Below are 27,236 nucleotides of genomic sequence, written 5' to 3'. Positions count from 1 at the left end.
ATCCATTTATGAACCAACCCAAGATTTTCCTCCAGATTGCCAGAGAGTAAACAAGGGTGACGACAAAGCGCCTCAGACACCATTTCAGCGGAGACCTGATGAAAAGCTCGTGTAATTCCTTTCTGATCTTTCAATGCTCTCGGCGCAGTCACAGAAACGAGAGATATAGTAAACTTTATTAGGAAATGGTCGGACCATAAAACAGGAAGTGGCATAGATGCACTAATAGCTTTTGTAGAAAAAACTTGGTCGATGGTATGACCCTTATTATGAGTTGGCCAGATGAAATAAGGGACCAACCCCAGAGGAAGAGTAATGTCCTGCAACTTAAGAGCATCAGGGTCCAAGTTATTGTCCATATGGATATTCAAATCGCCCAATAGAATACAATGGTCTGATTTAAGACAGGGCGCAGAAAGTGTCGCCTGCAGCTCATCAAAAAAAGGCCCCAAAGGGCCGGGTGCTCTGTAAAGTAAAATCCCAACAACCATTTGATGAGGTGACAGCGTTAGAGCAAAGCCAAGCGCCTCACAGTTAGAAATCGGTCCTAGGTTGCTAGGCCCTTATTTATGAGGCCTTGCGTCAGTTTTGCGCCGCCGGTGCGTCACTTTTTGTGACGCACCAGCGGCGTACAAAATGCGCCTTGTTGCGCCATATTTAAAAAGTGACGCATCTAGGTAGATGCGTCACTTTTTAAACCCCTGCGCCACATTATACCTGCGTCAGGTATAATGTATGCAGAGGGGGCGTTCCCCCGCAAGAAGCCTTGTAATAGTGACGCAGTGAAATCTATGAGATTTCACTGCGTCACTTTTAGGATGCTGTTGCGTCAAAATCTTGCGCCTGCCTCACAGCAGGCGTAAGACTGACGCAAGCCCTTTCACATGGGGCTTTCCCCATGTGAAAGGACGCATTGCTGGAGTTGCGTCACTTTTGTGACACACTCCAGCAATGCGTCACTTTTGCGCTTACAGATGCGTCAGAAATACTGATGTATCTGTAAGTCCTTGCGACATGATGCGTCATACATTAAATATGACGCATCATTGGTGTCGCAAGGAGTGCGCAGTGAAAAGTGACGCATCGCTGTTTTCACGCAGCGATGCGTCACTTTTCATAAATGAGGCCCCTAGTGTCTGGTTTGTTGAGGAGCTGCTGTGGCAGTTCAGGCTGGGTTGGTCCCATGAGCAGCAGGGTCAAGGCTGATTTGCACATGGGGGTCCAAACTGAGGTGGCATGGTGAGTAAAAGAAAGATGGATGGGGATGCTACCCTGAGCGGTTGCATTGGTTAGACACATTACAAGCATTCATCCCATCACAGTCTGTGTGTTTCATGCTATCTGCATATAACCATTTGACTATAGACTCGATACGAATGCATTAGAGTGCATATGATAATTCACAAGCTTCTGATGTAGGGTTTTCCTATTGGTACTTTGAAGTAGAGCCCACATCGGTGAGAGGCAGTTCAGACCTGACAACCCTGGAACAATTCATCAGCACCTGCCTTATGAGAAATCTATATTCAGAATACCTAAAGGTGCAATCTAGAGCACTAGTTTTCAAAATCTACTCACCACCCAGGCCATTGGAAAGGCATATTTTCATCATCCAATTACCATCCCCAACCCCATTTAACTGGATGTATGCCTTTCCGGTATAATAAGATATTTGCATCGATTATTGTATCTTTTAAGTGCAATTAGTTATCCTATAACTGTTAGCTGAGCCTGGGTGGATGTCACATAAGATCTTTGTGTCTTATGCTGACATCTATAACCACCGACTATAGTTATGAATCTGCTCTAAGGTAAGAACCGGCATGATAACTGAGCCATGCCTAACCATGCAACTCAGCCTGGTTCTGATAAACTGATCTCATGCTCACCTTGCTGCTCCTGACTGTCTGAAAAGACCTGACCCTTTAAGCACCACACCTGAGACTCCTAAATGATTATGGCATCAAGCACACACAGAAGAATGTCCTGATCTGCACTGTCAAATGCAATTAACTGATTTAGCAAAATAACGTAAAAATTATTGCTAAAGTGATAATCCCACCCAGACAGACCATTTTATTTTACCACCAGAATAGTCAGTTCAGTTCCGCAAAATTGCCTAATCCAGGCCCTATTTCTCCATGTTGTTTTGTCATTGTTTTGTCACTTGTAACTGAAGATTTCAGCTCCAACGTATGGATTCGAAACAGGGAGGCAATTAAGAGAGGCTTTCTATATTCCCTCACCTACACATAAAATGGGGACAGCTTCCTTCTGCTTCCCTGCAGTGCCTCTTATCTATATTGTTCTAAAAGTAATGCTAAAAACTGCACTGGTGTTCAAATGAAGGATATGTTTTAGTTTGTGTCTTCAAACTATAAAGGCGGAAGTCAGTACGATACCTGTGAAAGTTAAAAGCTGTCATCCAAGGGCTGTGTACCACCAGGCTGAAGCAGGACAGTAAGAAATATTTAAAACAGTATACTTACTCACTCTTGCTGTTGAATTTGATGCACGTATATGTGTATGTTAGCCACTGTATTATTATATATCTGATGTAGCAATTCACAGTCTCCTTCTTGTAATTTCAGAATTGTGATCAAATTACCCGAACTGAATTATCAGCTAAGAGTAAAAGCAACCATTGACAAGTAAGTTCTGTGTTATCCAGTACAGCAAGGAAATGCTCTGCTTTTTATATTGAATAATCACAATTCCCTAAAAAAGTGAAGAGAATCTAAAATGTATTAAAGACACAGAGGTAAGTATTATACCTTAACACCTAAATACTACCGTTTTAGCACCTACGTTAAAGGTAAAGCCATGAAGTCCAATAATGAGAGAGATAGTCCAGAAATAAATCTTGTTTACAGACACGTGCTGAATGCTTCAGTTTCCATATTGTTCTTTATGGGATTCAACCCAAAATAAAATGGATGAGAAGAGAGTAACCTTCAAACTACTTATTACGCTAAATTTAGTTCTTGCCTTCTCTTCCAAATTTAGCACTGATGGTCTTTTATTTGCCAGCTGAAAGTGGTTAAGGGGAGTAAACACTTCAAAATTATACTTACAATTTAGTCATGTCTAAAAGACCATGGACTACGAATTCTAGTTTATGGATTTTACTATAAGGCCAAAAATAATTGGATATACATGCATCAGAGAATCAGCGAATATAGGTACAGAAAAATCAACACAGAGCCAAATCTATGCATATAATTAATTTGGCATAGAAGGCACAAAGTAATAAACTCCAAAATTAGTATACAACACAAGATGGAGGCGAAATCCAAGTCCTTTTTCATTAGGAAGGAAAGCATAAATTATTTTTCCCTACATTACTCTCATTGGTGATATTTCTGGCTGCTTCCCCCTATCTCATTTCCCAATGGTGTCCGCACGTGACAACTTCCTAAGAAGTACTCACGTCAAATGGGTGAAAATAGCTAAAGGCTATGGAGCTCACTCTTAGGATGCTCCTTCCCTGTGCATAATACAAAAAGGACAAACTCAGCCCCCTCCTAAATGTATCACATCACAAATCATTTCACTTTCAAAGGTTGTGGTGAATTTCCATTGCTTCTTTAATTAAGTCTTCTTTTCTTCGAGTGGCCTTGGAGTGCAGATAGGCCAGGCACAGAAGGTATCCTCCGTTCTCGCTTCTCAGAATCTTCAAAGGCATTCCGGTTATCTCCTTAAAGTAAAAATAACGAAGTTGAATTCTTGTACCTGCAATGGGATGAGAGCATACTGTTCTTGTTCACAAAAACAATTCAATTATTTCATTTAGCTACCAAGGGTTTCGAAACTATCAACAACCTGCAGCTTTGGGCCCCCTGTGCAGGCAAAATAAACAGCACACAGTTACATTGATATGAATATAATGTCATTCTGTACTTTATGCATACAGGAATGATAGTGTCTCTAATACATATAAATCCAACTTAAAGATACATTTTATGATTCTATGTTTAGAATGTTGAATAAATGCATTTGATAAACGTAATGCACTGCACACGATACAAATATAGATAAATGTGTTTAAACCATGAGTATAAGGCACCCATACAGTTTAGAGTGCTGTGTGCGCTGTACCACTACTCACCTATGCCTACAAATCCCTTCACAACATCGGACCCAAATACCTCAACGAGAGAGTCTCCTTCCACGTACCCAAAAGAAACTTCCACTCCACCGACCTCGCCGAGACCCCCCGCATCCGCAGAAGCAGCGCAGGCGGAAGAGCCTTCTCTTACATCGCAGCAAAGGCCTGGAACAAGCTCCCTGTCAACATCAGAAGCTCCCCTACCCTGCACACCTTCCGGAAGAACCTCAAGACCTGGCTCTTCGACTGACAGGAGCTGCTCTTCCCCCTCCCCCCAGTGCCTTGAGACCCTCACGGGTGAGTGGCATACTCCATAAAATCGCTGATTGATTGATTGATTGTCCCTTTCCATGATATCTCACCACACAAGAGATGCTTCATGCTCAATAATTTTATGTTTATTTCTGGGGAACAGAGTCGACCCCCTGAATCTAAAGAAAGCATGCACTATCCTGAATCACCTCTCCTACACACAAGCCCCTGCTATTGCTGTGTCTGAGAATAGTTGTCACTCTGGCTGCATCCCATATGCAGGCCACGAGCACATCAGTTGAAAGGAGTGTTCCTCTCAACAATGGCCCTGTAAAACAATGGCCCTGTAAAACCTGATGCATTATACGCCTGTGAGAAATGTGTTCTTCTCATTTAATCTTAGGATTTTTTGAGCATTAATCTACCTGGTTGATAGACTCCTGCCATGTCTGAATTTCACTACCCGAGTCTCATTCACTGTGAACTCTGTGAAAATGAACTTTGACTGCCAGTGTCTTCCTTTTAAAGAAAGTTCAGCTGCTGCACAGTTGAGGTAAGAATTTCTGGGCTGGTTGCACATGAGCACGGGTGCTGGAAATGCTGGTCAAAGACGTCTCAGGTCCCTGTACCACTCGCTGGGAGCAGGACACGTGTCTAGAGATACCCAGCACTGGTTGCACCAACAAGGGTGAAAAACGACAGCATGACACCGAATCATGCACTGCATTTCCAATGATGCATCGGGGCAAACTGAGTGCTGGGATGAGAAGCAATGTGCGCTCACCCTCCTCCTATTTGAAAAGACTCCCTTGAGCTAATGAGCTGACGAGCTCTGTTGATGCACCTGCAGCCAGCTAGTGGTACAGAGACATGAGACAACTTTGGGCAGAATTTCCAACATCCCCCAAAAAGAATGTGTTTCTCTCTACTGAAGAAGGACAACTATCCTGAAACACATGTCTAGAGATACACAGCACTGGCTGCACCAACAAGGGTGAAAAACTAAAGCCTGACACCGAATTAAGTGTTATCATGCACTGCATTTACTATGATGCATCAGGGCAAACTGAGTGCTGGGATGTGAGGCAGTATGCGCCCACCCTCCTCCTGTGTAAATTCCAACATAAGTGATAGTTTCAAGGAACGTTATGCCTTGAGACTTTTTGGAAACCCACACAAACGTTTGTTGTGGTGATTCATAAACATCCCTCCAATCCTTTCCCATTCTGCAAATGGTAGAAGTTTTTCTCATGCCAAGGACTGCAGTAAATTATTTCCAGGATGGGAAGGGGGACAGAGTATCCGAAATGGGTTTTTCGTGGAAAATGATTTTCAATGTAGAGAGAAGAAACGTGCAATTGCATAGAGAAGCTGGAATTCCCCTAGGGGAATTGTAATTAACAGTTCCGCAATGCGTGAATACTACAGTTAAAAAAAGTTGTCTGAATTTCCCAGGAGTTTGCCTAAAAGCTGTAACGCGCTGCTTTACAGGTCTTGATCTTGAAAGGTTTGTGAATGTGAACCTGTGCATAGGATTACTTCTACTTCTATAATCTACAGGTATTGTTTATGAATCAAGCCCAAACCAATCTCAGCTGTGAACTAATACAATACTTTATCAAAGATCAAATGTCTAAGCACATACATTTAATTTTTTCAGCCCCCACCCCATACCTACTTTTTTCTGTCTATGTGCTGTGAGCAAAGGCGTTGAAATATTGGGCATATGTGAAATTGGTTTAAATCAGGGTAAAATGTAGTTGTGTTAATAGTAATGAAATACACTTGCGCTATGAAGTTGATGTGTATTAACTAAGTTCTGAATGTTCTCGATTTCTCATTTCAGGGACACATCATTAAACCTAAGGTAAGAAGAATATTATTCCCCAAATCCAGAAATCGTCTCAAATCTCATCTAATCTCCTTTCTATTCCTCATTGTGTCAATACTGTTGACTTACACACTGTTGCAACATGCTAACCTTTCACCCTGTCTCACAGTTTTGCTTTTCCAGTATACTAAATAGTTGAGCTCCTGAATCAACAATCTAAATTACATTTGTATACTAATCAAATGTCAATCTAAACATATTAAATGTAATGCCAGAAAACATAATTATTCACTTAAATAAACTACAGTAAGGAAATTCACGTTCCAGTCTGATGTACTTAAAAACATGTACAATCATTCAATTAAACATGTCACAGCAAATCCTTTCTCAATAATGGTGTGGATCTTTCAGTTTAAGATTTTGACAATAGTCTATTAGACGTTATGGAAAGAGGACCAATCTACTTGCTACCTGGGCTTGGCACATATGCTCCAGTACTCGCCTGTATTGAGGACGAGGGGAAGCTTTTTTTACTTATGCCATGCTCTTTGTTCATGTATAGTAGTTAGACAAAAGATATTTAACCAGAAACGGGTTACAAAGTGTTACATCTGTGAAGTGATTTAATATTCATAAATAGCAAGATGTCAGAAATATAAATCAAGCCATTTATGAGCTAATCACATTTCATGAAAAATGTAAATGTAGTTGACAGAACACCGCAAGCGTCAAACCCGCAACATAACTGCCAAGATATCTCAAAATTTAAATTCTTCGATGCCCACCTAACAACTTTTTCAAATACTTTGAAACTCAAAAACTACTGAACAGTTTTATATCAAATGACAAAAAGAAGCTCCGACTTACAATCTATTGGGGGCATTTTAACGCCGCATTGCACTGACCTGCTGCCGGGGACATCTGCTGTTTGTCTGCCCCGCCGCCGACACCTGTACAATCTGTGTGGCCGCCGAGGGGGGAGACTACAGCTCCCAGGTCCCCTTGGGGCAGATGTGGACCACACCCACGCCCACTTCCGTGCCCGGTGCGGGACAAAAGAGAGGCTGCGCTTCGGCTGAGTGGGAAGTTTGGACTCACAATCTGTTGGGGGCATTTTCACGCCACATTGCACGGACCTGCTGCCGGGGCCATCTGCTGTTTGTCTCCCCCGCTGTCACCACCTGTAACATCTGTGCGGCCGCCGAGGGCGTAGACTACAGCTCCCAGTTCTCCTTGCGGGCGGACCCGGACCACACCCACGGCCACTTCTGCGTCCGGTGCGGGACAAAAGAGAGGCTGTGCTTCCTCATCGCGGGACGCGCGTGGGCGGCGCCGGGCTAAGCCCGGGCAAAGGGCGGGCCGTCTGTGGCTGTCAGAGGCCGGGCTGGGCCCCCCCTCTAACTAGCATCCTGACTGAGTGAGATTCATGAACTATCTTTTTTATTATTATATTTGCTCACTTGCTCATTTTTAACGCTATGTAACGTATTGAAAATATGTTATAAGGGCTAAGACTAGATTACAGGCAAACTTGTCCCTGAAGAGTATTTTAGTTATTTAAAAGTTTTAAATTGGGACAAATGCTGGTAAATAACTGACAATGGCAAGACGACATGCTAAACCTTTGCTCGAAAATGCGCGAAAATGCGTGCAACAACATTGATACATACTTGGTAAAAGCTGTTAGCATCCTCACCGAAGAAATTGATCATACCGAAAGGCGCCTTTCTATGGGGTCAAGTATTATGTTGGTTGATTATGTTAACATAAGTAGAGTACCTAGCCCCACCAGTGTAGCTAATATAGACACGGATTTACTAGAGGGCTCAATTAATAATGGCAACAACCATTCCTGTATTTCCAATACACCTAGATTGTCCGCTATGGACACCAGCCCTTATCCCTCACTGACCCCCCCTATCAAAACTAAGGGTCGGAAAAAGAAAACATCAGGTCAGGGGAATCCAAAGACGAAAAATTATAAAAGGACTACCACAACAGGGAATATGGTCACCACACGAATAAGATCGAAACAAAACCTAGATATACCCTTTGGCAATCACAACATAGAAGCTGTCTATGATAAAGCTGATTAGGCCCCTCCACGAAAAAGTGGATAATTTGGCCAGGGATGTCCACAAACTAAGCGGCAACCTGGATAAAATTAGTATGGGGCTCCAGCAGGAAAGACTACGTTCAGTTGTATATAATGGGAATAATGGCAAAAATGATAATGCCACTGGAGCCACAGCCAGCAATAGTACCCCCATGGCACGTAACCTGAGTAAAACTACTTTAGAAAAGCCAAAAAGCAAACATCATAGCCATGGGGAACAGCCAAAGAATACTTTGTTATCCACTGGAAAAAGTGCAACCATTCACCTGACCAGGGCCCTGATGTAAATTTAAATGAAAAACCAGCACCCATATAACATGCTAAGAATAGTAATAAAAAGTTGATGAGTGTTACCACAAGACTGACCCCAGCCTTTATTAATTTTCAGCCTGAATGTGGTGCCTATTTTGCGGTGCTTGTAGATGTTTCCAAACTAAGGAAAGACCAAGTAGAAAATCACGATACACTCAAAAACAAAACCTTACACTGGTTGACTAACAACTGTGATTTTCCCATAGAGGGGACTAATCAGATTATATTAACACAAAGGGTGAGATGGGTGGGCCCCCTTAGGAAACACTTTGAGGGGGACTGCATAATCATAAACTTTAAATCCCCTTATTGGGCTAGGAATACTCTTGCCAATGCCCCACCTCCATTAGTATGGGAGTACAACACGACCCTGTTTCCGTTAGGGTACTTCTACAGGCACCTGTTAGGACCCAAACACTATGATAATACGAGTAGGAATTATAATTTTGCCCCAAATAAACCACAAACAGCAGAAAGGTCCCGACCCTGTTTTTCAATTCCAACTTACAACAGATACCAGGCTTTTGACTCCCTAGAGGATAACGATTGACATACGTTGGCTTTGGATATAATACAGGTAAATGGTCTAACTGGGGGTCGACAGAAGGACTCAGATGAAGCAGGTAGAGAGGTTTTGCTCTTCCTCCCCTTGTCACCTTCTGTACCAACATCACCCGCGACTGAGCCACCTAAATTAATCATAGACTCTGTCATGAAGGATGACATATATAGTGTAATAAAAAGGGCAATTGTTGTTACAACGTCAATAACTCTCGAGACACTGCCCGTGATCCCACAGAAAGCCATTCCTGTACTGTTCTCGCATAAACCAGTACTTGCCCATTTAAATTTAGATGTAGGATATAGCATGGTTACTTAGAACATTGCTGGTCTTACCCGGAAATTGGATACACCTTTTTGGAGGGATTTTATCACTGTAGGGCATGACATCATTTGCCTCCAAGAAACATTGTGCAAGGAGCCTATTTTCATAGAGGGATAGACTATTCACTGGCTAAGAGTAGCTAATTCTGCCGCCGGCAGAGCAAAGGGTGGCCTTTTAGTTTTGATATCAAACAAATTATTAATGTGCAAGATTAAAAGTTGTACCCCAGTGGACATACACCTCCAGGTGTTGGGAATAGAATGTATTAATTTAATAAAGGTAAAGATCTAATACTTATCAATTATAATAATAATATTTTCGACATTAGGAGAGGTAATATTTTACACCCACTTGGGCGTGAAATTAAAAAGGCTCAGACAACATCACGTAAACAGGCCATCAGCCTCTGGGTAGGTGATTTTAACATCAAATCCTGCCCACTGGCCCCGAGTAAGTCGTGTGGATTCAGGAAGGAAGCTGGCGCTGATGATGATGTTGATCACTTACATTTTCCCCATTGAGGTTATGGCACAACCCTAAATAATCTGATAGTAAAGTTGAATTTGGAACTACTTACTTGTACCAAAAATAAGGAAAACATTATATGCCCAACTTTTACTGGCAGGAATGCCAATACCAATATTGACCATATACTGATCTCTTGTAATACTGATTACTCCAATTTGTGGATTACGGAGCAAGGAACAAGTGATCACAATAGTATATCTATATCGCTACTGTGTTGGGGAAATAAACAATCCACTAATAATAACCTAATTAATAACATTGCCGCCACAAGAACTAATGGCATGAGGATAAAATGGGCTGGCATTGATCCCCAGAAAATGCAAAAGGAGGTGGTAAGGAAGTGCAGTACTGAGATAGATTACTGCCTTAGCAATAATGTTAATCCTAATATCTTGCTCACTAGTTTTCTTAAGATAAATGAAACCATAGAAGGCCTATTTACCAAAAGAAATAGCGGATCTAGGGTAGTATGTTCAGGGTGGTTTGATAAAGGTTGTACATTGGCATTACGCGAATTAAAACAAGCCCTGTGCACCAAACCCCGAAACAATATGATCATTAAAACTTCACAATATAACTATAAACCAGCTTTAGTGAATAGGAAAATAGACCTCCAAGAGGAGGCTTGGAATAAACTTAACCTTGCAGCTGAAATAAACAATGGTAAACTATTTTGGGAGACCATAAATAGCCCCTTGTAAAAGAACAATAGTCTGCCAGAATTAACTTTGTATGTCGACTGCAATTCATGGACCGAACATTTCACAAACATTTTTAACCCAGATAGGTTGGTTTTAGATACAATTAGGTGTAATGACTGTATGTGGTCATCATTACCCTTGCTAATAAGTATAGATGAGGTATACGAGGGATTAACTAACAGCAAAGGAGACAAAGCCTCCGGCCCGATGGGGTTCAGTTGAACTTATATAAAGCAGAAATTAATCTATGGTCCCCTATATTAGCAAGTATTTTTAACATGGCGGCAGAAGGACCGTTTCCGTTGTCGTAGGGTCAGTCGCTCATAATTCCTCTTTTTAAAAAAGGATCAAAATCCGAAGCATGTAACTACCGTCCAATCTCCTTATTAGACTCTTCCATTAAAATTATGAGCAGGATAATGCTAAATAGATTGGAAATATGGGCTTCAGAGAATGATGTTTTATCAAAAGCGCAATACGGGTTCAGAAAAGGTCTAGGGACCTTTGAACAGTGCGTTAATCTTGACCTCCTGATTAATAAATACACTACTGTTAAGGAGGGAAATCTGTACCTTTGTTTCGCGGACCTGAGTAGCGCCTTTGATCTTGTAGATCACTCTATTTTATGGCTTACGTTATTGGATTTGGGCGCACCCAAGAAAATTGTACACTTTTTAGCAAGACTTTATGAGAAGTTATCCTGCAAAGTACATTACGGTCCAAATGGTGAATGTACTCCTTTTTTTAAGGTCACAAGAGGCATCCGGCAGGGTTGCGTTTTGGCCCCTCTTTTATTCTCATTATTTATCAATCAAGTCGACGCAACCCTAACCCAGATACCTGCAGATGCCCCACTTATAGACGGGAAAGTTGTTCCAATTTTATTATATGCGGACAACGCTGTTTTATTATCCCACACTGAGATCGGACTTTAACGATTTATTGATAGTTTTGTAATATTCATAAAGAGCAGGAAACTTTTAATCAACAAAACCAAGACTATTGTCATGGCATGCGGGAAGAAACCAAAGTCAGCTAGAACTTTTTATATAGAAAATGTTAAAGTGCAATCTGTTAAAACGTTCTGCTATCTAGGAATAACATTTGCAGGGGACGGGAAATGGGCAAACGAACACAGAAATGTGAGCCTCAAAATGAGTAGGAACACCAAATGCATATTCAGATTTTCAACCAAACTAGGGGATAGAAGAATAAAAGACATGGTGGCCATTTATAACGCTAGGTGTGTCTCGTCTGCGTTATATGGCGCAGGCATTTGGGGCCACCATTGTGGAAAGTCGCTACAGTATGATGAAAATTAGTTTCTAAAGCGCTTATTGTGTGTTCACCATTCCGCGTCTACGGTACTAATTCACGAGGAAGTGGGAATAGATTACATTTCAGACTTGGCTGCCTTACGCCCCTTGACACTTTGGCGTTCAATCTGGTCAAAAACTGAAACTCTATTCACACAAATCATTATTAGAGATTGTATGAGGCTAGACCATTTTTTTCGTATCCCGTGGCTTAGATATATTCACTATTGGTTTAACCTCCTGTACAATCGCAATATCCTTTTGGAACATCAATTCCAAAGAAGGAGCTAAAAGTAATGTTTTTATCTCATCGAGAGAAATTGTCTGGGAAACAACCCACATTTGTTTTTTTATCAGGAATTAAACCTAAGAAAAGGTTTCCAGACATACCTAACATTAGTGTCACGAAATTCCCATTGTTTTGTTTTAACGCGACTAAGGTTGGGAATTGTCCACTACCTTGTGGCATTTCGGCACATGAAAATAAGCACTACTTCCATATGTCCTTGTGATAATACCTCGAGACAAAGTTGCTGCCACTTTTTAATGTTTTGTAAATTTTATCATTCATTTACAAAATTTTATCTGAAACCTATCTTTTTAAAATATAATGTTCCCTCCACTAAAATGGCAATGAAGTTAATATCATCTTTAGAAGGCGCAGACATTTGTTTTTATGTTGCTTCGTATATTTTAAAATGTATAGCTGCCAGGAAATCTATTATCCTTTGAGCGTATACCAAGATCAAATATTAAAATTGTAAAGCCCTTTCGCACATTGTGCAACTATGAATCGAATGACACTTTAGTATGGCCCTTCTGCACTCTAGCAAATGTTGCATAAACTGCCTAGCACCCGACACTTCAGCATGGTCCTTCTGCACTTTAACAAGTTTTGTACAAATTGCTTAGCATTCGACACTTTATTGCGAAATTTGCACATAACATATTAATTTTATAAAAATTGTAGTAAAGTTTGTAGCAGGTCAATTGCTTATACTATAATTTGCTTTTTTGCACATCGTGCAATTATGGAAGCACATTGTACCTACATGTGGTTTTCTGAACTTTAGCAATTTTTTCACTAAATGCTTTGCATCAGACACTTTATAGCACAATTTGCACACAATTTATTATTTCAAAACATTGCAGAAAGTTATAGCAGGAGATTAGTACGGATCATATGCACAGTATCTGAAGTACCGTACAGCACACTCTGTTTGGTAGATGGCAATTCCGGTATTTAACGCTGCTTCTTGTATGTGTTCTATTTAGACTGGTTAACTTAATGATTTTATAATGTAAAAGTGATACAAGTGTTGTTTTTATTGTTTGCTTATATGGTTGTGCTTGACAAACCGAATACAGCATTAAAACGAAACGACTAAAAGAAGCCTTTCTGAGTAGATTCCTATTTGTGTTGCCACAAAAACGTGATTTACACTGTGGTGTAAATCACATTTTTGTGGCAACATCGAAATTTCCAATTATAGCACAGAAATTGCCTCTTTTCTTTACTCGTCTGTAACTTATTTCACCTGCCCAAATCTGCAAAAAAATTGGCAACATTCCAATTTTGGAGTTCCAAAGATATAGCCAAACAACAATATGTAATTTCAATAAAAAGAGTGACTGAAACACGGTTAAAGAATTGCATTTGCCAACTCTGCAATATAGTTATTGCACATGAAGTGCCCCCCCAAAGGTGAAGCCATGAGTGGGCCATGATGCACATCTCCTCCGCCAACAACAGCAAAAAAAAAAGCAGACCTGTCAACAACCAATATAAAGAGGCAATATCACAAACGTTCTCTAAAATGGTTATCACAACTTTTACAATAAAAAGCAAAAACTATTATACCATCTCCTGTGACTGAGAAACTGAATGTATATGCTCTCCTTTTGCCACCAATGCATGTAAAAAGATGATGGTAAACTCACCCCTTTCAATGATCCAGAGCAGTTTATGAATGGTAAACACACATCTGACAAAATAGGCCAGTAGGAAATGTGACTTACTTTGATCTAACTGCTTATCACTTTCTTGCAGTCGTAGATTTTTCCTCTGTGGAACACATATAAAAGTTATGAACATGGAAGAGTCTGCAAATGGGAGCCTTTCAGCAGAGTTCCAACATCTGGTATGTAGGTATACATGCTATACATTTAAAAAATAAATAGCTCATCGCTTGAATATGGGCACATTAATAATATTTGGTTCAGAATATTCAACAAGAGCTGTAGTAAAGGAGAGAATTGTAACAAGATGAAGTAATCTGTGAATAGTCAGGAATAATCAAACACCCACTATTAAGAAAATGTACTGAACCAGGATGGTTTTCATAGATATACTCTTTTACAAGGTTTGGTGAAAGAACATTAAAATAAATAGGAACCTTTTTGACAAACTAGAATTACATGTCATCCTCTCAAGCATCTCTCAGATTAAAATGATAACTACAAATAATTGACTGAATTTGCCATGATTTTTGTTTAGTAGTCTACTATGTTTCCCTTAATTTCTGCAAACTGCTCTGACTTACAACTGTGATTTTCTTAAACAATTTGTGAGCTTTATGAAGTGGAAAGGTTGAAAAGATTATATAAAAAAGTATGCTGTTTTAGCAGGAAAGTTATAAGTAGGTTTCAATGGCAACTTACCACTTATGTAAGCAGAGGGACCGGCATTGTATAAAGGAAGGGCTGAGATAGTCCTGCAGGCGGTACAATGAGTGACTGCATCTGCCTGTGGAGGGTACCTGCCACCCATCACCCCTTCACAAGAGGAGGGCTCAGGTAGTCCACTGGTTGTTTGCTTCCTCATAGTTGCACATCCCAACAGCAAATTTGCACTGGGGTCCATGTCTGTAATATAGAGCAGGCATAAGGGCAAAGGTGTTCCATTATTCGCATGGGATATATTCCATATGCAAACAATGAACCTCCCCCTTGTGGTTGCGCTGATACAATGCATTTTGTAAATGGGGGCCACGCAATATCTGAAGCCCCTTCTTTAACATTAAAGTACATTCAGGACACAAGAAGCAGACTCAGGCGGCTGTGGCAACTCCAACTTCCAAATTACCCCAGGGCACTAGTTTCACAGAGAGAGCAGAAAGTGATTGAGTTAGCCTTTCACTTCAAGGAGGATTTAAATACTCTTAGTACACATTTTTGCTCTTGCTGAAAAAAAACATTTATAATATTGTAATGGATATGGTTTCTGATGGCACTACATATTTGTGAATATCATTTTTTTTTTTTTTTTTAATTATATTTTTATTGCAGAGTTATAAACCACAGGATACAATTAAGCAGCCAGTACACTTGTGGGCTCCCCCCGTCCAATGATAGGTCACAGTCGTACACAGCCATTCAGCCCGCATCCCGGAGGCCGGGCGGCATATTACATCGCTCAAAAGGAACACTTCACAGTGTACGTCCCATTGGGACCCTGGCGGAAGGTCGTATTGTGTATCTGCTTTTACCCCCCCACCCACAACAACATACCCGTCAGCCATCTCCGTGGTAATCTATGAAATCGCTCGAGCCGGGCCTGCCCTAGGCTATATGGGCCTTCGCACCTGGCCGTTCCACCCAGCCGGCCTACCCCCCACTCAGTACCCACCGTCCCAATAGGTCCAAGGCCCTAACAAGCAACCTTCCAATGGCTTCCGGCCCTCCCCAAACCCCCTGCAACCAACCCCCCCAAGGCCCCCCCTCCCCTGGCAACTGCTAAGGTGTGTGCTTCGCCCCATCGAATTGGATGGGTCCACTACAGTGCTTAGTACCATACTTCTGTGTCCGCCCCGCGGTGTCCAGCGGCTTAGTTCTCACCTTCCTCATCCTCAACCAAAGAATCACGCAAAGCCTGTACCACTAACTCCCATGCACGCGCTGCATCCAGTGCCTTCTCATTCCCCAACTTTACTGCTTGCTTCATCCGGAGCACACTCTCGCAGTCAGACCACCGCAGCAACTCATTCTTCCACCTACGCAGTGAGGGACCTCCCCTGGACTTCCAGTGCCACGATATTTCCCTCTGTGCCAATATCAGACCCAGGTCTATAAATTTACTTGTCACCTTGGTGTGCTTAGTATGCGGGAACCAGAGCAATAGGCACGCCGCCATGTCGAATTCTACCTCCCTGTCAGTCACTTCATTCAGGAGTTCCCCTACCTCCGCCCAATAGGTCCCCAGTTGTGGACACCCCCAAAACAAGTGGTCCATGTCTGCCCCTAGGGACGAACACCTGGGGCAACAGGCATCCGGCACCCGAAAGTACCGCTGTAGTTTCTCAGGAGTTAAATAGGCCCTATGGAGCACATAGAAGTGAACCTGCTGAAAGCGCGCGTTCCTGGTGCCCTTCCACGTGCGTCGCAGGATATGGCCCCATGCCGTATCCGGTATGGGCCGGCCAACGCTCGCCTCCCATTTAGCTTTAAGCCCGTGGAGTGGTTCCAGCCCTTCGTTCAGCATCCTATTATGGAGGCACGTCACAGCTTTGAATGTGCCAGCCGCCATTACCACATATTGGCACGCCATAGTCGTCGCGGGTTCCAAGAGCCCCTCCTTCCAGTGCTTTTGTACGGCAGCCACAACTGCCGCATGTAGGAGGAAACCCCCCTCAGGCAGTCCGAACTGGTCCCGGAGCACCTCGAACGGTGCCAAAGCCCCATCTATGTACAAGTCGCCTACCACCTGCAACCCTGCCTCCTCCCAATCCAACAACGGGGACCAATCCCCTCCGTGCGGCAACGCCGTCAACATCCCGAGCGGGATCTCCGGGGCATAAGGCCGCGATGCCCTCGCTCTCCGAAGGCTCCTCTGCCAGCACAGCCGGAGCGTCCGCTCTTCCATGGTGAGGGCCCGTAACTCGAGCCGCTGCTGCATGATGATGTAGGACAGCACGTGGCGCTGTATTCCCCGATCCCGATCTTCCTCCGGTCCCCGGAACACCCTGGCTACGTTCTGCGTAAGGACCTGCAACTGCGCCGCTAGATAATACAGCTCCAGGTCGGGCACGGCCATGCCCCCTTCCAACTTGGGGCGAAGTAGCGTGCTCAGGGCTATTCTGCGGCGGCCATGCCCCCATAGAAAGCCAGTTATCATCGACCGCAGTTCCCTAAACACCGCCTGGGGAATCCAGGTAGGCAGCGTACGGAAATAATAGAGGAAGCGGGGGAGCGCCACCATTTTCAACAGTGCTATCCTGCCCAGGACTGTCAGCGGGAGGGTCGACCAGAAAGACAAGTTGCCCCGCAGCGCCCGGACACAGCGGCCAATGTTACCCTCCAAAAGGTCCGCAGCCGAGTGGTAAATGCGGACACCCAAGTAGGTGATGCAAGAGGGTTCCCATACCACACCCAAATCGCTGCTAGGGGTTGGCGATCCCGCACTCAGCGGAAACACGCAAGTCTTCGCCCAATTGACCTTAAGGCCCGACAGCCGGCCGAACTCAGTCAACAGATCTATCGCTCCAACCAATGCCCCCGAGGTGTCAGCTAGGTACAGGAGCAAGTCATCCGCATAGAGCGATATATAATGCCATAGCCCATTACTCACAATCCCCGCGTATCGGTCGCCTGACCTCGCATGGACCGCCAAGGGTTCCATCGCCAGAGCAAACAACAGAGGGGAGAGAGAGCATCCCTGTCGTGTTCCCCTGCTCACCGGGTACGCCGCAGACACCAGGCCGCCCAATCGTACTCTCGCCGTCGCCGAGGTATATAAGACCCTCGTCCACCTTCGAAACCCGTCGCCCATGCCAAACCTCTCCAGCACTCCATCCAGGAAAGGCCATTCCAAGCTGTCGAAGGCCTTCTCGATGTCCACGGACAGAACCGCCGGCACTCCCTCCTCATCCAAGATGGCGTCCATTATTCCCACCAGGCGGCGAATATTCATCGCCGTGCTCCTCGTGGGTATAAACCCGGCCTGGTCCCTGTGCACCAGGCCCGTCATATGCGGGGCCAGTCTGGTGGCTAGGATGCGGCTCAGGATCTTATAGTCCACCGTCAGCATGGATAGCGGGCGATAAGACCTCACGTCCGCGGCATCCCGGCCAGGCTTGAGGAGCGGTACTATCAAGGCCTCCCTCATGGACCCAGGCAATGCCCCCTTCTCGAAGGCTTCCGTGTACACCACCAGCAGCCTGGGCGCCAGGATGTCCACATAGTGTTGATAGAACTCGATTGGCAGTCCGTCCACCCCGGGCGTCTTGTTACGGGCCATATGTTTGATGGCCACCCGAATTTCCGTAAGCGTGATCGGGCCACCCAGTTCCCTCGCGTCTTCCTCGTCCAGGACCGGAAGCGGCCTCTCCCCAAGGTATTCCGCGATGTCCTGAACCCCCACACCCAGCTGACTCCGGTACAGTTCCTCATAATATCCCCTGAAGCGGTCCAATACAGCTGCCTGGGAGTACACCATCTCTCCCTGCGCATTATTAATGCTGAGAATCGGACAGCCCCTAAGTTCCGGGTTAGCTAGTCTGGCCAAGAGGGTACCCACCTTGTCCCTTTCTGCGTGTGCCCTGATAATGTACTGCCTATAGTCATAGCATCTCAAACGTTCCGTCTCCGCGGCCACCACTTCCTTCGCCTCCAACAACTGGGCCTGTAAACCTGGCCTAGCCGGCCTGCGGCGCTCCAAGTCCCTCAAAGTTTCCTCCGCTTTCATTAGGTCATTCAGCACAGTCGTACGAGCATTCGAGAACCTGCCCAAACACACCCCTCTCACCACCACTTTCATTGCATCCCACTCAGTAGATCTACTCGAAGCCGTTCCTTCATTCACACCGAAATAACTATCAATGCCTTGCCGGACCGCATCGTCAAACACAGAATCCTCTAGCGTCTCCGGCCGAAGCCGCCATGTTGGTATCACTGAGCGCTCCCTCTGCCACTGAATATGCACCAATAGGGGGTTATGATCGGATATAGTCCTAGCCAGGTACTCCGCATGGGTAATCAATGGGGCTAGGGATCCCCCGCAAAGCACCGAATCGATCCTGACATGTAAATCATGGAGAGCGGAATAGAAGGAATAGTCCCTGGTTCCCCTGTGCCTCTCCCTCCAGACATCCAGCAACCCCCATCGTTCCTGCCAGTCCTTCCTGTGCGCGGCCAGCCTGCGCACGGGAGAGTCTACGAGGGGGGGATGGGACCTATCCAGAGCAACATCCGTGATTGAGTTGAAGTCCCCCCCTAGCACTATCGGACCCGCCAGGAAAGAGGCCAAGGACGGGAAACATCCTTAACAACGATAATTGTATAACGACTTACCTGAACAACGAAGCCGGAACCACGATTTTCTTAAACCACTACTTTCATTAAGCACGACTTCCCTGAACCACGAGTCTCTCCACCACACTCCTCAGAATTAAGGGAACATTAGGGGGGGGGGGGGTGTCCCCCCCCAAAAAAAGGAGATAAAAAAATAAAAGCTAATGGTATGCGTAGTAAAACAAAAAAAAAGTAGATTTAGATCCGTTTATTTTTTACGAGTGGTTCACTCAAGAAGAATTGCAATTACAATAGTGCCATCTACTGGCAAAACACGAGATGTAAAATTTCGTGGTTAAGGAAAGTCGTGTTAAAAAAAGGTAGTGGTTGAGAAAATCTCGTGGTTAGGCTTTCGTGGTTAAGGAAGCCGTGGTTTAGGAAGTCGTTGTTCAGACATACAACCGCCAAGGACCCCGAGAGGCTATCAAAGTATCGGCCTTGGTCAGTGTTCGGCGCATAAACACAACAGAAAACCACATCCCGTCCATATAACCTCCCCTCCACCGCTACAAACCTGCCATCCGGATCTACTACTTGGTTCAGCACTTGAAAGGGTATCCCCGCCCTCACCCAGATCAAGACCCCCCTGGCATACGCTGAGTAAGTGGTGCCAAAGACCTGGCCCCGCCATCTTTTCTGCAAGGCAGCGCACTCTTTTTTAGTGAGATGGGTCTCCTGGAGCATAGCAATCTGAACCCCCCTGCGTACCAGGTATGCATGCACTTTGTGACGTTTCACCATAGTCCGCAGCCCCCGGACATTCCACGTTAGGCATTTCAAGTTAGGTAATGTCCCCATTCCAACTCCGTATAGTCCGAATCAAATAACAACGGTCCATGGCCCCCCCAAAGCAGTTGCCCCCCCCAAACAGTCCCAAAACTGAAACATTCCCCAACCCCCACTCCCCAGGACAGAGCACACGAACCCAATGGCCGCCCCCATCCAAACCTTGATCCAACTTCACACACACTTACCCTGTGGTCTCCACCACAGTCGACCTTAAGGGCCTAAGGGGGGTGAGTCGCCGCCGACCCCAGCTAGCGGAGCCCGCATCCCGCACTTCATCCCCTCCAAAACACACAGCTCCCCTTCCCGGCAACCCGCCCCCCAGCAACAGGATATCACCCTACCATGAAGTCCCGATCTAGTCCCAGTTCTATCTCAGCCGCAGAAAACAACATCCGAAGTCTGTGGGGTCACTATCGGCCCCTTCTGGCTCTCTGCCTCCGAAAGTTCCTCTCCTGTTCTGCTGCCTTCCCCTCCCGAGTCCGTTTCGGCCCGCTCACTGTTCTGTTGCGACCCTGTGATGGCCGCCGTCGCTGCGAGTGCATCCCTCTTCTCCGCCGCCATTTGAGCCTCCCGCTTCTCCCGCTGGCGCCTGTTGCGGGATCTGATGCGTTGTGACTGCCGCACCCGGGGCTGCTTGGGTTGGTCTCGCCGACTTTGGTGCGATCTGTCCGTCCCCGCTCTATACGACTCAAGCCATTGCCAAACTTCGTCCGGAGTCTGGAAAAAGTGCGTGGTGCCATCCATAATAATCCGCAGCTTGGCCGGGTAGAGCAAGGAGTACTGGATGCCTTCCTCCCTGAGCTCCTTCTTCACAGCAAGGAACGATGCCCTGTCCTTCTGGACCGCCTGCGTATAGTCCGGGAAGATCGTTACCTTGCTGTTCTCCACCTCATAAGGGCCCGACGTCCTGGCCCGCTGGATGAGGAGATCTCGGTCCTTGTAGTGGAGGAGCCGCACCACCATCGGTCGAGGGGGGCGGCCAAGCCCCGGCGGGCGAGCGGGCACCCGGTGAGCTCACTCCAGAGTGAAGAATGGAGTAAGCCCCTCCGGCGCCACCACAGTGCGAAACCAGTTCTCCATGTAGGCCACCGCATCCTCCCCCTCAATCCGTTCCGGCAGGCCTACGACCCGCACGTTGTTCCGCCTATTGCGGCCTTCGGCATCCTCCGCCCTCCGCTCCAGTGTGTCCAGTCGGGCCAAAATGTCCGTGATCCTGTGCTCCGCGGTCACCACCGATGGCTTCAGGTCCAGCAACAGTTGGTCATGATCCTTGACCCGATCCGCCAGCTTCGCGTGATCCGCGCGTAGCAGCCCCAGGCCCGTGGCAACTTGGGCAATGTCATTGTGCAATGCCTCCTTAGTGGAGGTGATCGCCTCAAGGATGGCATCCAAACGCCGGTTCAGCCGCTGTTCCTGATCAAGCTCCGGGGAGGGACTCCCACTCAGCTGAGTCGATGTCGCCGAGTCCCCCTCGCGGCTCCCGGGCATCGGCCCTCCGATCGCCGCCATGTCAGGGCGCTGCGTCACAAGTTCGGTCACCCGTGCTGCGAGTACGCCCGTGGGTCCGTGCCGGCCACCGGGCACCGGGCAGTGCTATGTCCCCGCCGACGTTCTCAGGATCAATGGCCAGGCGGACGGGCTCCGTCCCGTCACCCCCCTTGGCCTGTGGGGGGAAGGATGAGTCTTAGGGCGGTGGCCAACGAGGGCCCCCGATCTTCTGGGTGAAACGGGTCAGCGTCCCCTGGTCTCAGGACATCGCAATCTCAGTGTGTCGGGCAGCCGGGTGCAGGGTCCCTTGCTACTTGGCGACATCCGGACTCAGAGCTGAAGTTCGGGACCGTCCGACCACCTCGCCGCCATTTTCTTCACACCCTGGGCTACACCTCGGCCGCCTCTTCTCTCGATCTCCTCGGGGCCAGCAGTCCCCCAGCAACTCTCCGATTACGCCCAGCTGTCCCCTTACACTTCAGAGGGCAGTAGCGTCGTCTCCGGGTCACCTAGGGTCCCAAAAACAGGAGAAATAGCGGGATTCCGCGCGGAGCTACAAGCTCACGCCGCCATCCCGATCGGCGTCCAAGCCACGCCCCCCCATATTTGTGAATATCATGATACCTTTATGAATGGCTCTACAGAAATTACCTCACTGTAATAACTGTCTGTGTATACTTATTATATTTTTGTCATATTACAGTATTGCTTATAGATAAGATTATCGCCCACCCTATGACACGTTAAACCAGATTCCAAGAAAAGCTTTACATTACACAATGATCAATCTGTACGAATGTTGTTAACATGTTGGACTTTAATGATGTAAAAATATGTAAAAGAAAACATAAACAGTGATAGTTACATATGAAGGTTTGATAGGTGGATGTAGTACATGGGAAAAATTGATACTTTTTGTATTCATAGTTACCAGCAAAAGTGGTATTGAAGGAAGGAAATTGAAGCTAAGAATCTACTCTTAAGCCTGCCTTGGAACCTGAAAGAAGGATAACCCACAAACAATTACCAGCTGTAATAAACAGTATGCACACTATTTTTCGTGCGTTCACTGAACAGGAAGATATATTGAAACCATAGTCACCTGATGGAAAGGAAGAGTCCAGGTAATCCCTGAACGTGGTAAGAAGAAAGTAACAATGCGCTCCTGCGCTTGGTATCCGGTATATAAGGCAAGGAAGTATAGGTGAAGCGCTCCTGCTCTCAGCGAGGAAATAAGAATCAGGGCATGAAACGGTAACACGCTCCTGCGTTTACCGGGAATAAACAGGGTCATGAATGGCGACGCGCTCCTGCGCTCACCATTAGGAAACAATGATGCACTGACCGGTGTTGTTTGAAAAACAAGGAGAAATGGTAATGCGCTCCTGCGCTCCCCGGGGAAAGGTAGGACTAGAGATGATGCAAAAAGCAGGGCAAGGGCACAGTGTTGCGCTCCAGCGCTCACCGTGCTGTCCGAGGACAAAGGAAAGGAAAGCGGTAACGTGCTCCAGCGCTTTCTGGGGAATAGCAGGCAGAGCCGGCCTTAGGCATGTGCAAGCTGTGCACCTGCACAGGGCCACCAAACTCCAGGGGCCACCACACCAATATATATCCTTAATATATTTATCCTCTGAGGATGGATACATATTTGTGTGGCGGCCCCTGGCAGGGATTTGGGGGCCTCCGGCTCAGTTCCACTTCTAAACACCCTGACCCCCCCCCCTCTTTACTGGCCTCCACTCTCTGCCCCACCCGGACCCCCTCTTCCGGGCCCCCTACCTACGCTCCCTGCCCAGGGCCACCATGACCCTAGAGCCGCCCCTGTAGCAGGGCAAAGTACGGTGTTGCGCTCCAGCGCTGACCGTGCTGTCTCCGAGCAAAGAAGGGAAGCGGTAACGCGCTCCATCACTTAGAGGTGAAATGCAGGGCAAGGTACGGTGTTGTGCTCCAGCGCTTACCGTGCTGTCTCCGAGCAAGGAAGAGAAGCGGTAACACGCTCCAGCACTCACCATGCTAGTCTCGAAAACTGTGCCTGCGCCCGCACCAGCGTCCCAAGCAGTATCAGAAGCGCCGGTGTTAGGAATCCTTCGGGTACTTAATGGTGTCACCCGGAAGTGGTCAAGTGGAGACCTGCGGTACTGCGCTGCTGTATAGCGCTAGACGGCTAACCTGCCGCAAACATTCCTCTTTCGTTCGGGCACGTGTCAGTTTCCCCAGCTACATAATGGTTACATTTTACAGCTGGGAATGTCACAGAAATACGCCAATACTTGGGAACCAAGTGCAGTAAATAAGATTCCCACTTTAATTTCAATTCCCCATACCCATCCACAACTCTAAATACTGTTGTATTTCCACAACACCCTTTGTATAAGTATTTACTCCACCCTTATTATCTGGGTCTATGTGTGAAATGGCAATAATGTAAAGTACTTTTTTGGTTTTTTAAAGTGGGCCACCCCAGTCAAGAATTGAGACACAATGATGAAACAGACAGACATATCTTGCACTTCGATTTAGTGGCCAGGTTGCACCTGTCCTGGGGTAAACAGAGAAGCACGATTTTCAAGTTTTCAGTACCACATTTATAATAAATTCAAATATGTTTCTTTATCTACATTATGTGTAAACCTATTATTTGTGTTAATTTTAATTTATATTCTTTCAGAAAACCAAAGAAAACAAGTCCAGTGCTGGAAAACAGGGAAATGAGGTATGAGTTTTCACAGTTTTGCTCTCGTTCTTCATGCTCTATGTCAGCCTAGAATGTCTTTTCATTGTAATTTATAGTCTACATACAGATACAATAAGTACACAATCAGAAATACCTCATGGCTCATACTTTGACATAACATAAATGTAAGAGAGGCAGGCTGCTAAGGCATAGTACCGGATGTAGGTGAGTCACTTTCTTAACAACCATGTAAGATAAGAGATACTTGTATATGGACACATGCCTAATTTACCTATGCTCACTGTGCCCCAACCAGATCCCACTGCTCAGTATGTACCCATCAAATAATCTATTGATCATTTGGGATAGATTGAACACAAAATAAAATCCTTGGGCATGCAATAGCCTATGACCTGATACACAAAAGTGCAGAATATACATCTGATCTTGAACGTACCTTTATGTTTTATTTTTATTTGTATTTCACAAACATTCTTAGAAGCGCGCCTCTAAAGCTGAACCAAGCATAGGTTTCAAAGCCTCTAATCAAGAATGTCATGCGACATGTCTTGTAGGCTTTCCTGCCAGGAACAATGAAACCCACTGTGCAAATGCAATTTTGTTTCTTAGTGAGAAACATTTCTCCTTGCAGAGAACATCCTTCACTAACACTACCACTAAACGTTGCGTTACCTCATACCTTTTACTACCCTGGAAGGGAGTTCTTCGAGCCATTGGTTGGAGTATCTTTTCAACCAATTCCAAGGTAGAAAAAGAGGGATCAGATATATGTCAGATCAATGTATTTGATTGTGGGCATTCATATACTTAATCGGTAAAGACCACCTTCCCATCCCTTGTATTTAGATGTACTACTGCATATTTTTCCACATTTCTGGTGGAGAAGTCCATTTATGCCTTATAGGAATCCTTTGGTGAATTCCTAGCAGGCGTAAATTGGGTATTTTCAGCTATAAATATACGCTTACATCCGAACATACCTCTGTGAATTAGGCCCCTGAACACTGGAATGTCCTCGTCCTAAATCTGATATTACATATCTGTCTGGACAAATCCTCCTGCTAAGGTGTTGCTCTCTTCCTACCTCTCTCTGAAGTAGCCAAAAACTGACAAGTAGTGCCTTATAAAATTCTTCAATGTAAAAATAAATACAAAAACTTACATTTTAACGTGGTTCTAGCTTAAAAAGAATATTGAGTTCTGTGTGAATTCACAGGAACGAATCAAAAGGACTTTCTACAACCCATGCTGACTAAAGAGAGGTTCCTTTAATGGAATTCCTTAGATTATTTATAAGCAGCAAAATATACATTTATTTAGCAGTACAAACAGTCCCTAGAAGGAATAAGACAAAATATGCATAACGTAACTGATTTACAGAGTGAATGATTGTCCTTGCTTCTCTTCGTTAGAGATTGAATAGATCCTATGGAAAAATGTCACTGATACATCAATGTTAACATAGTGTCACAGATATGCCACTAGCTTTTTTATCTGACTGAGAGATACGTAGGAAAACGTATGGAATGGAAAAAGAGACAAGTATTTTAGGTCGTGGAAGCGCGGTCTTGTGCACAACTCAACGAGGTTGGGTAGGGTATACATGTTAATGCTTTGCAGCAAAAAAAAGTGAATGGATAGCTAGAACAGAGGATACTTAACTATTAATGTAATCACTTAGGATAAAGAAAAGAGAGGTAAACAACATCACAGTGTATTAAAGTTCTAGCTAACTTTTAGACCATGTCGTTGTTTCTGGAAGCAGTAAATAATAGTCACCCATTCGCTGATGGTCAAGTGACAGTGAGAATTATTAGATCGGAGTTTGTTGACGTACAATGGCTTGCAGTTTGTGGTGATTCACTGAATGTCTTAGTCATCTTAAATTCGACTCAGCCTCAGAGTTTTCTGATTTGCTCATCTGATCTGTAAAATGAAGACCTGCATACATAAGTGTCATATGGATCATAATGGTGCCACTAAAGTGGGTGTACATATATTATTTGGATAGCATTAATTCACATTTGCAATGTATTCCTCAGGGTCCTCATTTTGTGACTGATGAACTTCACTCTATAAGTTTTGAAACACAAGTTCAACTCTATGGATTGACCATTGATCTAGAAGTAAGTGCCCTTTAATCATCATGTGTTTGAAGGCAAATATGCAACTTTTCACAAGTATCTGAATTATGCTTTTATTGAACCATATGAATGTATGAAATAAAGTGCTAAGTTTATCAATGATCTTACTAATTATGTCATTTTTGTTTTTTTTGAAGAATCATGTCACCAAATAGTATAGGAAGAAGGTTAAAGTTATGACTCTTTTGAGTCTTGATGTATGAGAGTTTGTCTGAAAACCTGACTCACTTCACCAGTGTTTTTAAAAATTCTTTCCTTCTTCTAAAGACGTGGTACATCAAAGTATCCCTTTACACACAACATAAGTTGGCAGCTCCACGTTTAGAAACACTCTACAGTCTTCACCATGTCAAAATGAGAAGCAGAAAAGAGTGCCCACTTCCAGTCTCTGCAGTATGAAATACATTTGTACACAAATTCAGAGACTTGAAAACATTGTTTCCCTGAAATTGAATCGGTAGAAAAATAAAAACCAAAGAATATAGTGGTCAAAAAGGTAAATACTGATGGATGTGACTAGGATCTAAACCTATAGTAAAACTATTTTATCACAGTCATTTAAAGTCCTCTCTATATCACATAGGATGATTACAAGTAAATATTTCTCTCTAGCATGGACATCAATAACATCCTCCATTACACGCACCTCCATAGGTTTGGACGTAATGTGATACCATGCACTGGTGCGACTAACCTTTAGTATAGCACTGCCCACAAGCCCCCTCTGCAAAACCTGGATTATGAATAAAATTGCCTTTGAGAAGTAACTCAATGAACTTCCAT

The 27,236-nt window shown here is 44.9% G+C and overlaps 1 protein-coding gene across 1 annotated transcript in view; it reads left to right on the top strand.

The window, feature by feature from the left end:
• STAT4 (signal transducer and activator of transcription 4) overlaps positions 1–27,236 on the top strand; it is an 836,765-nt gene that overhangs the window by 462,692 nt on the left and 346,837 nt on the right. Inside the window, exons 11-15 of the mRNA XM_086955386.1 lie at positions 2,592–2,651; positions 6,207–6,227; positions 14,101–14,191; positions 24,283–24,327; positions 26,352–26,435. Of these exons, the coding sequence (XP_086811512.1) occupies positions 2,592–2,651; positions 6,207–6,227; positions 14,101–14,191; positions 24,283–24,327; positions 26,352–26,435 (301 nt within the window). The remainder of the gene's footprint in view (positions 1–2,591; positions 2,652–6,206; positions 6,228–14,100; positions 14,192–24,282; positions 24,328–26,351; positions 26,436–27,236) is intronic.

Source organism: Lissotriton vulgaris, chromosome 2_1 (genome assembly GCF_964263255.1).
Source record: "Lissotriton vulgaris chromosome 2_1, aLisVul1.2, whole genome shotgun sequence".
Classification (NCBI taxonomy): domain Eukaryota; kingdom Metazoa; phylum Chordata; class Amphibia; order Caudata; family Salamandridae; genus Lissotriton; species Lissotriton vulgaris.
The sequence above is the reverse complement of the archived record's forward strand: the minus strand, read 5'-3'. Positions and strand labels throughout refer to the sequence as shown.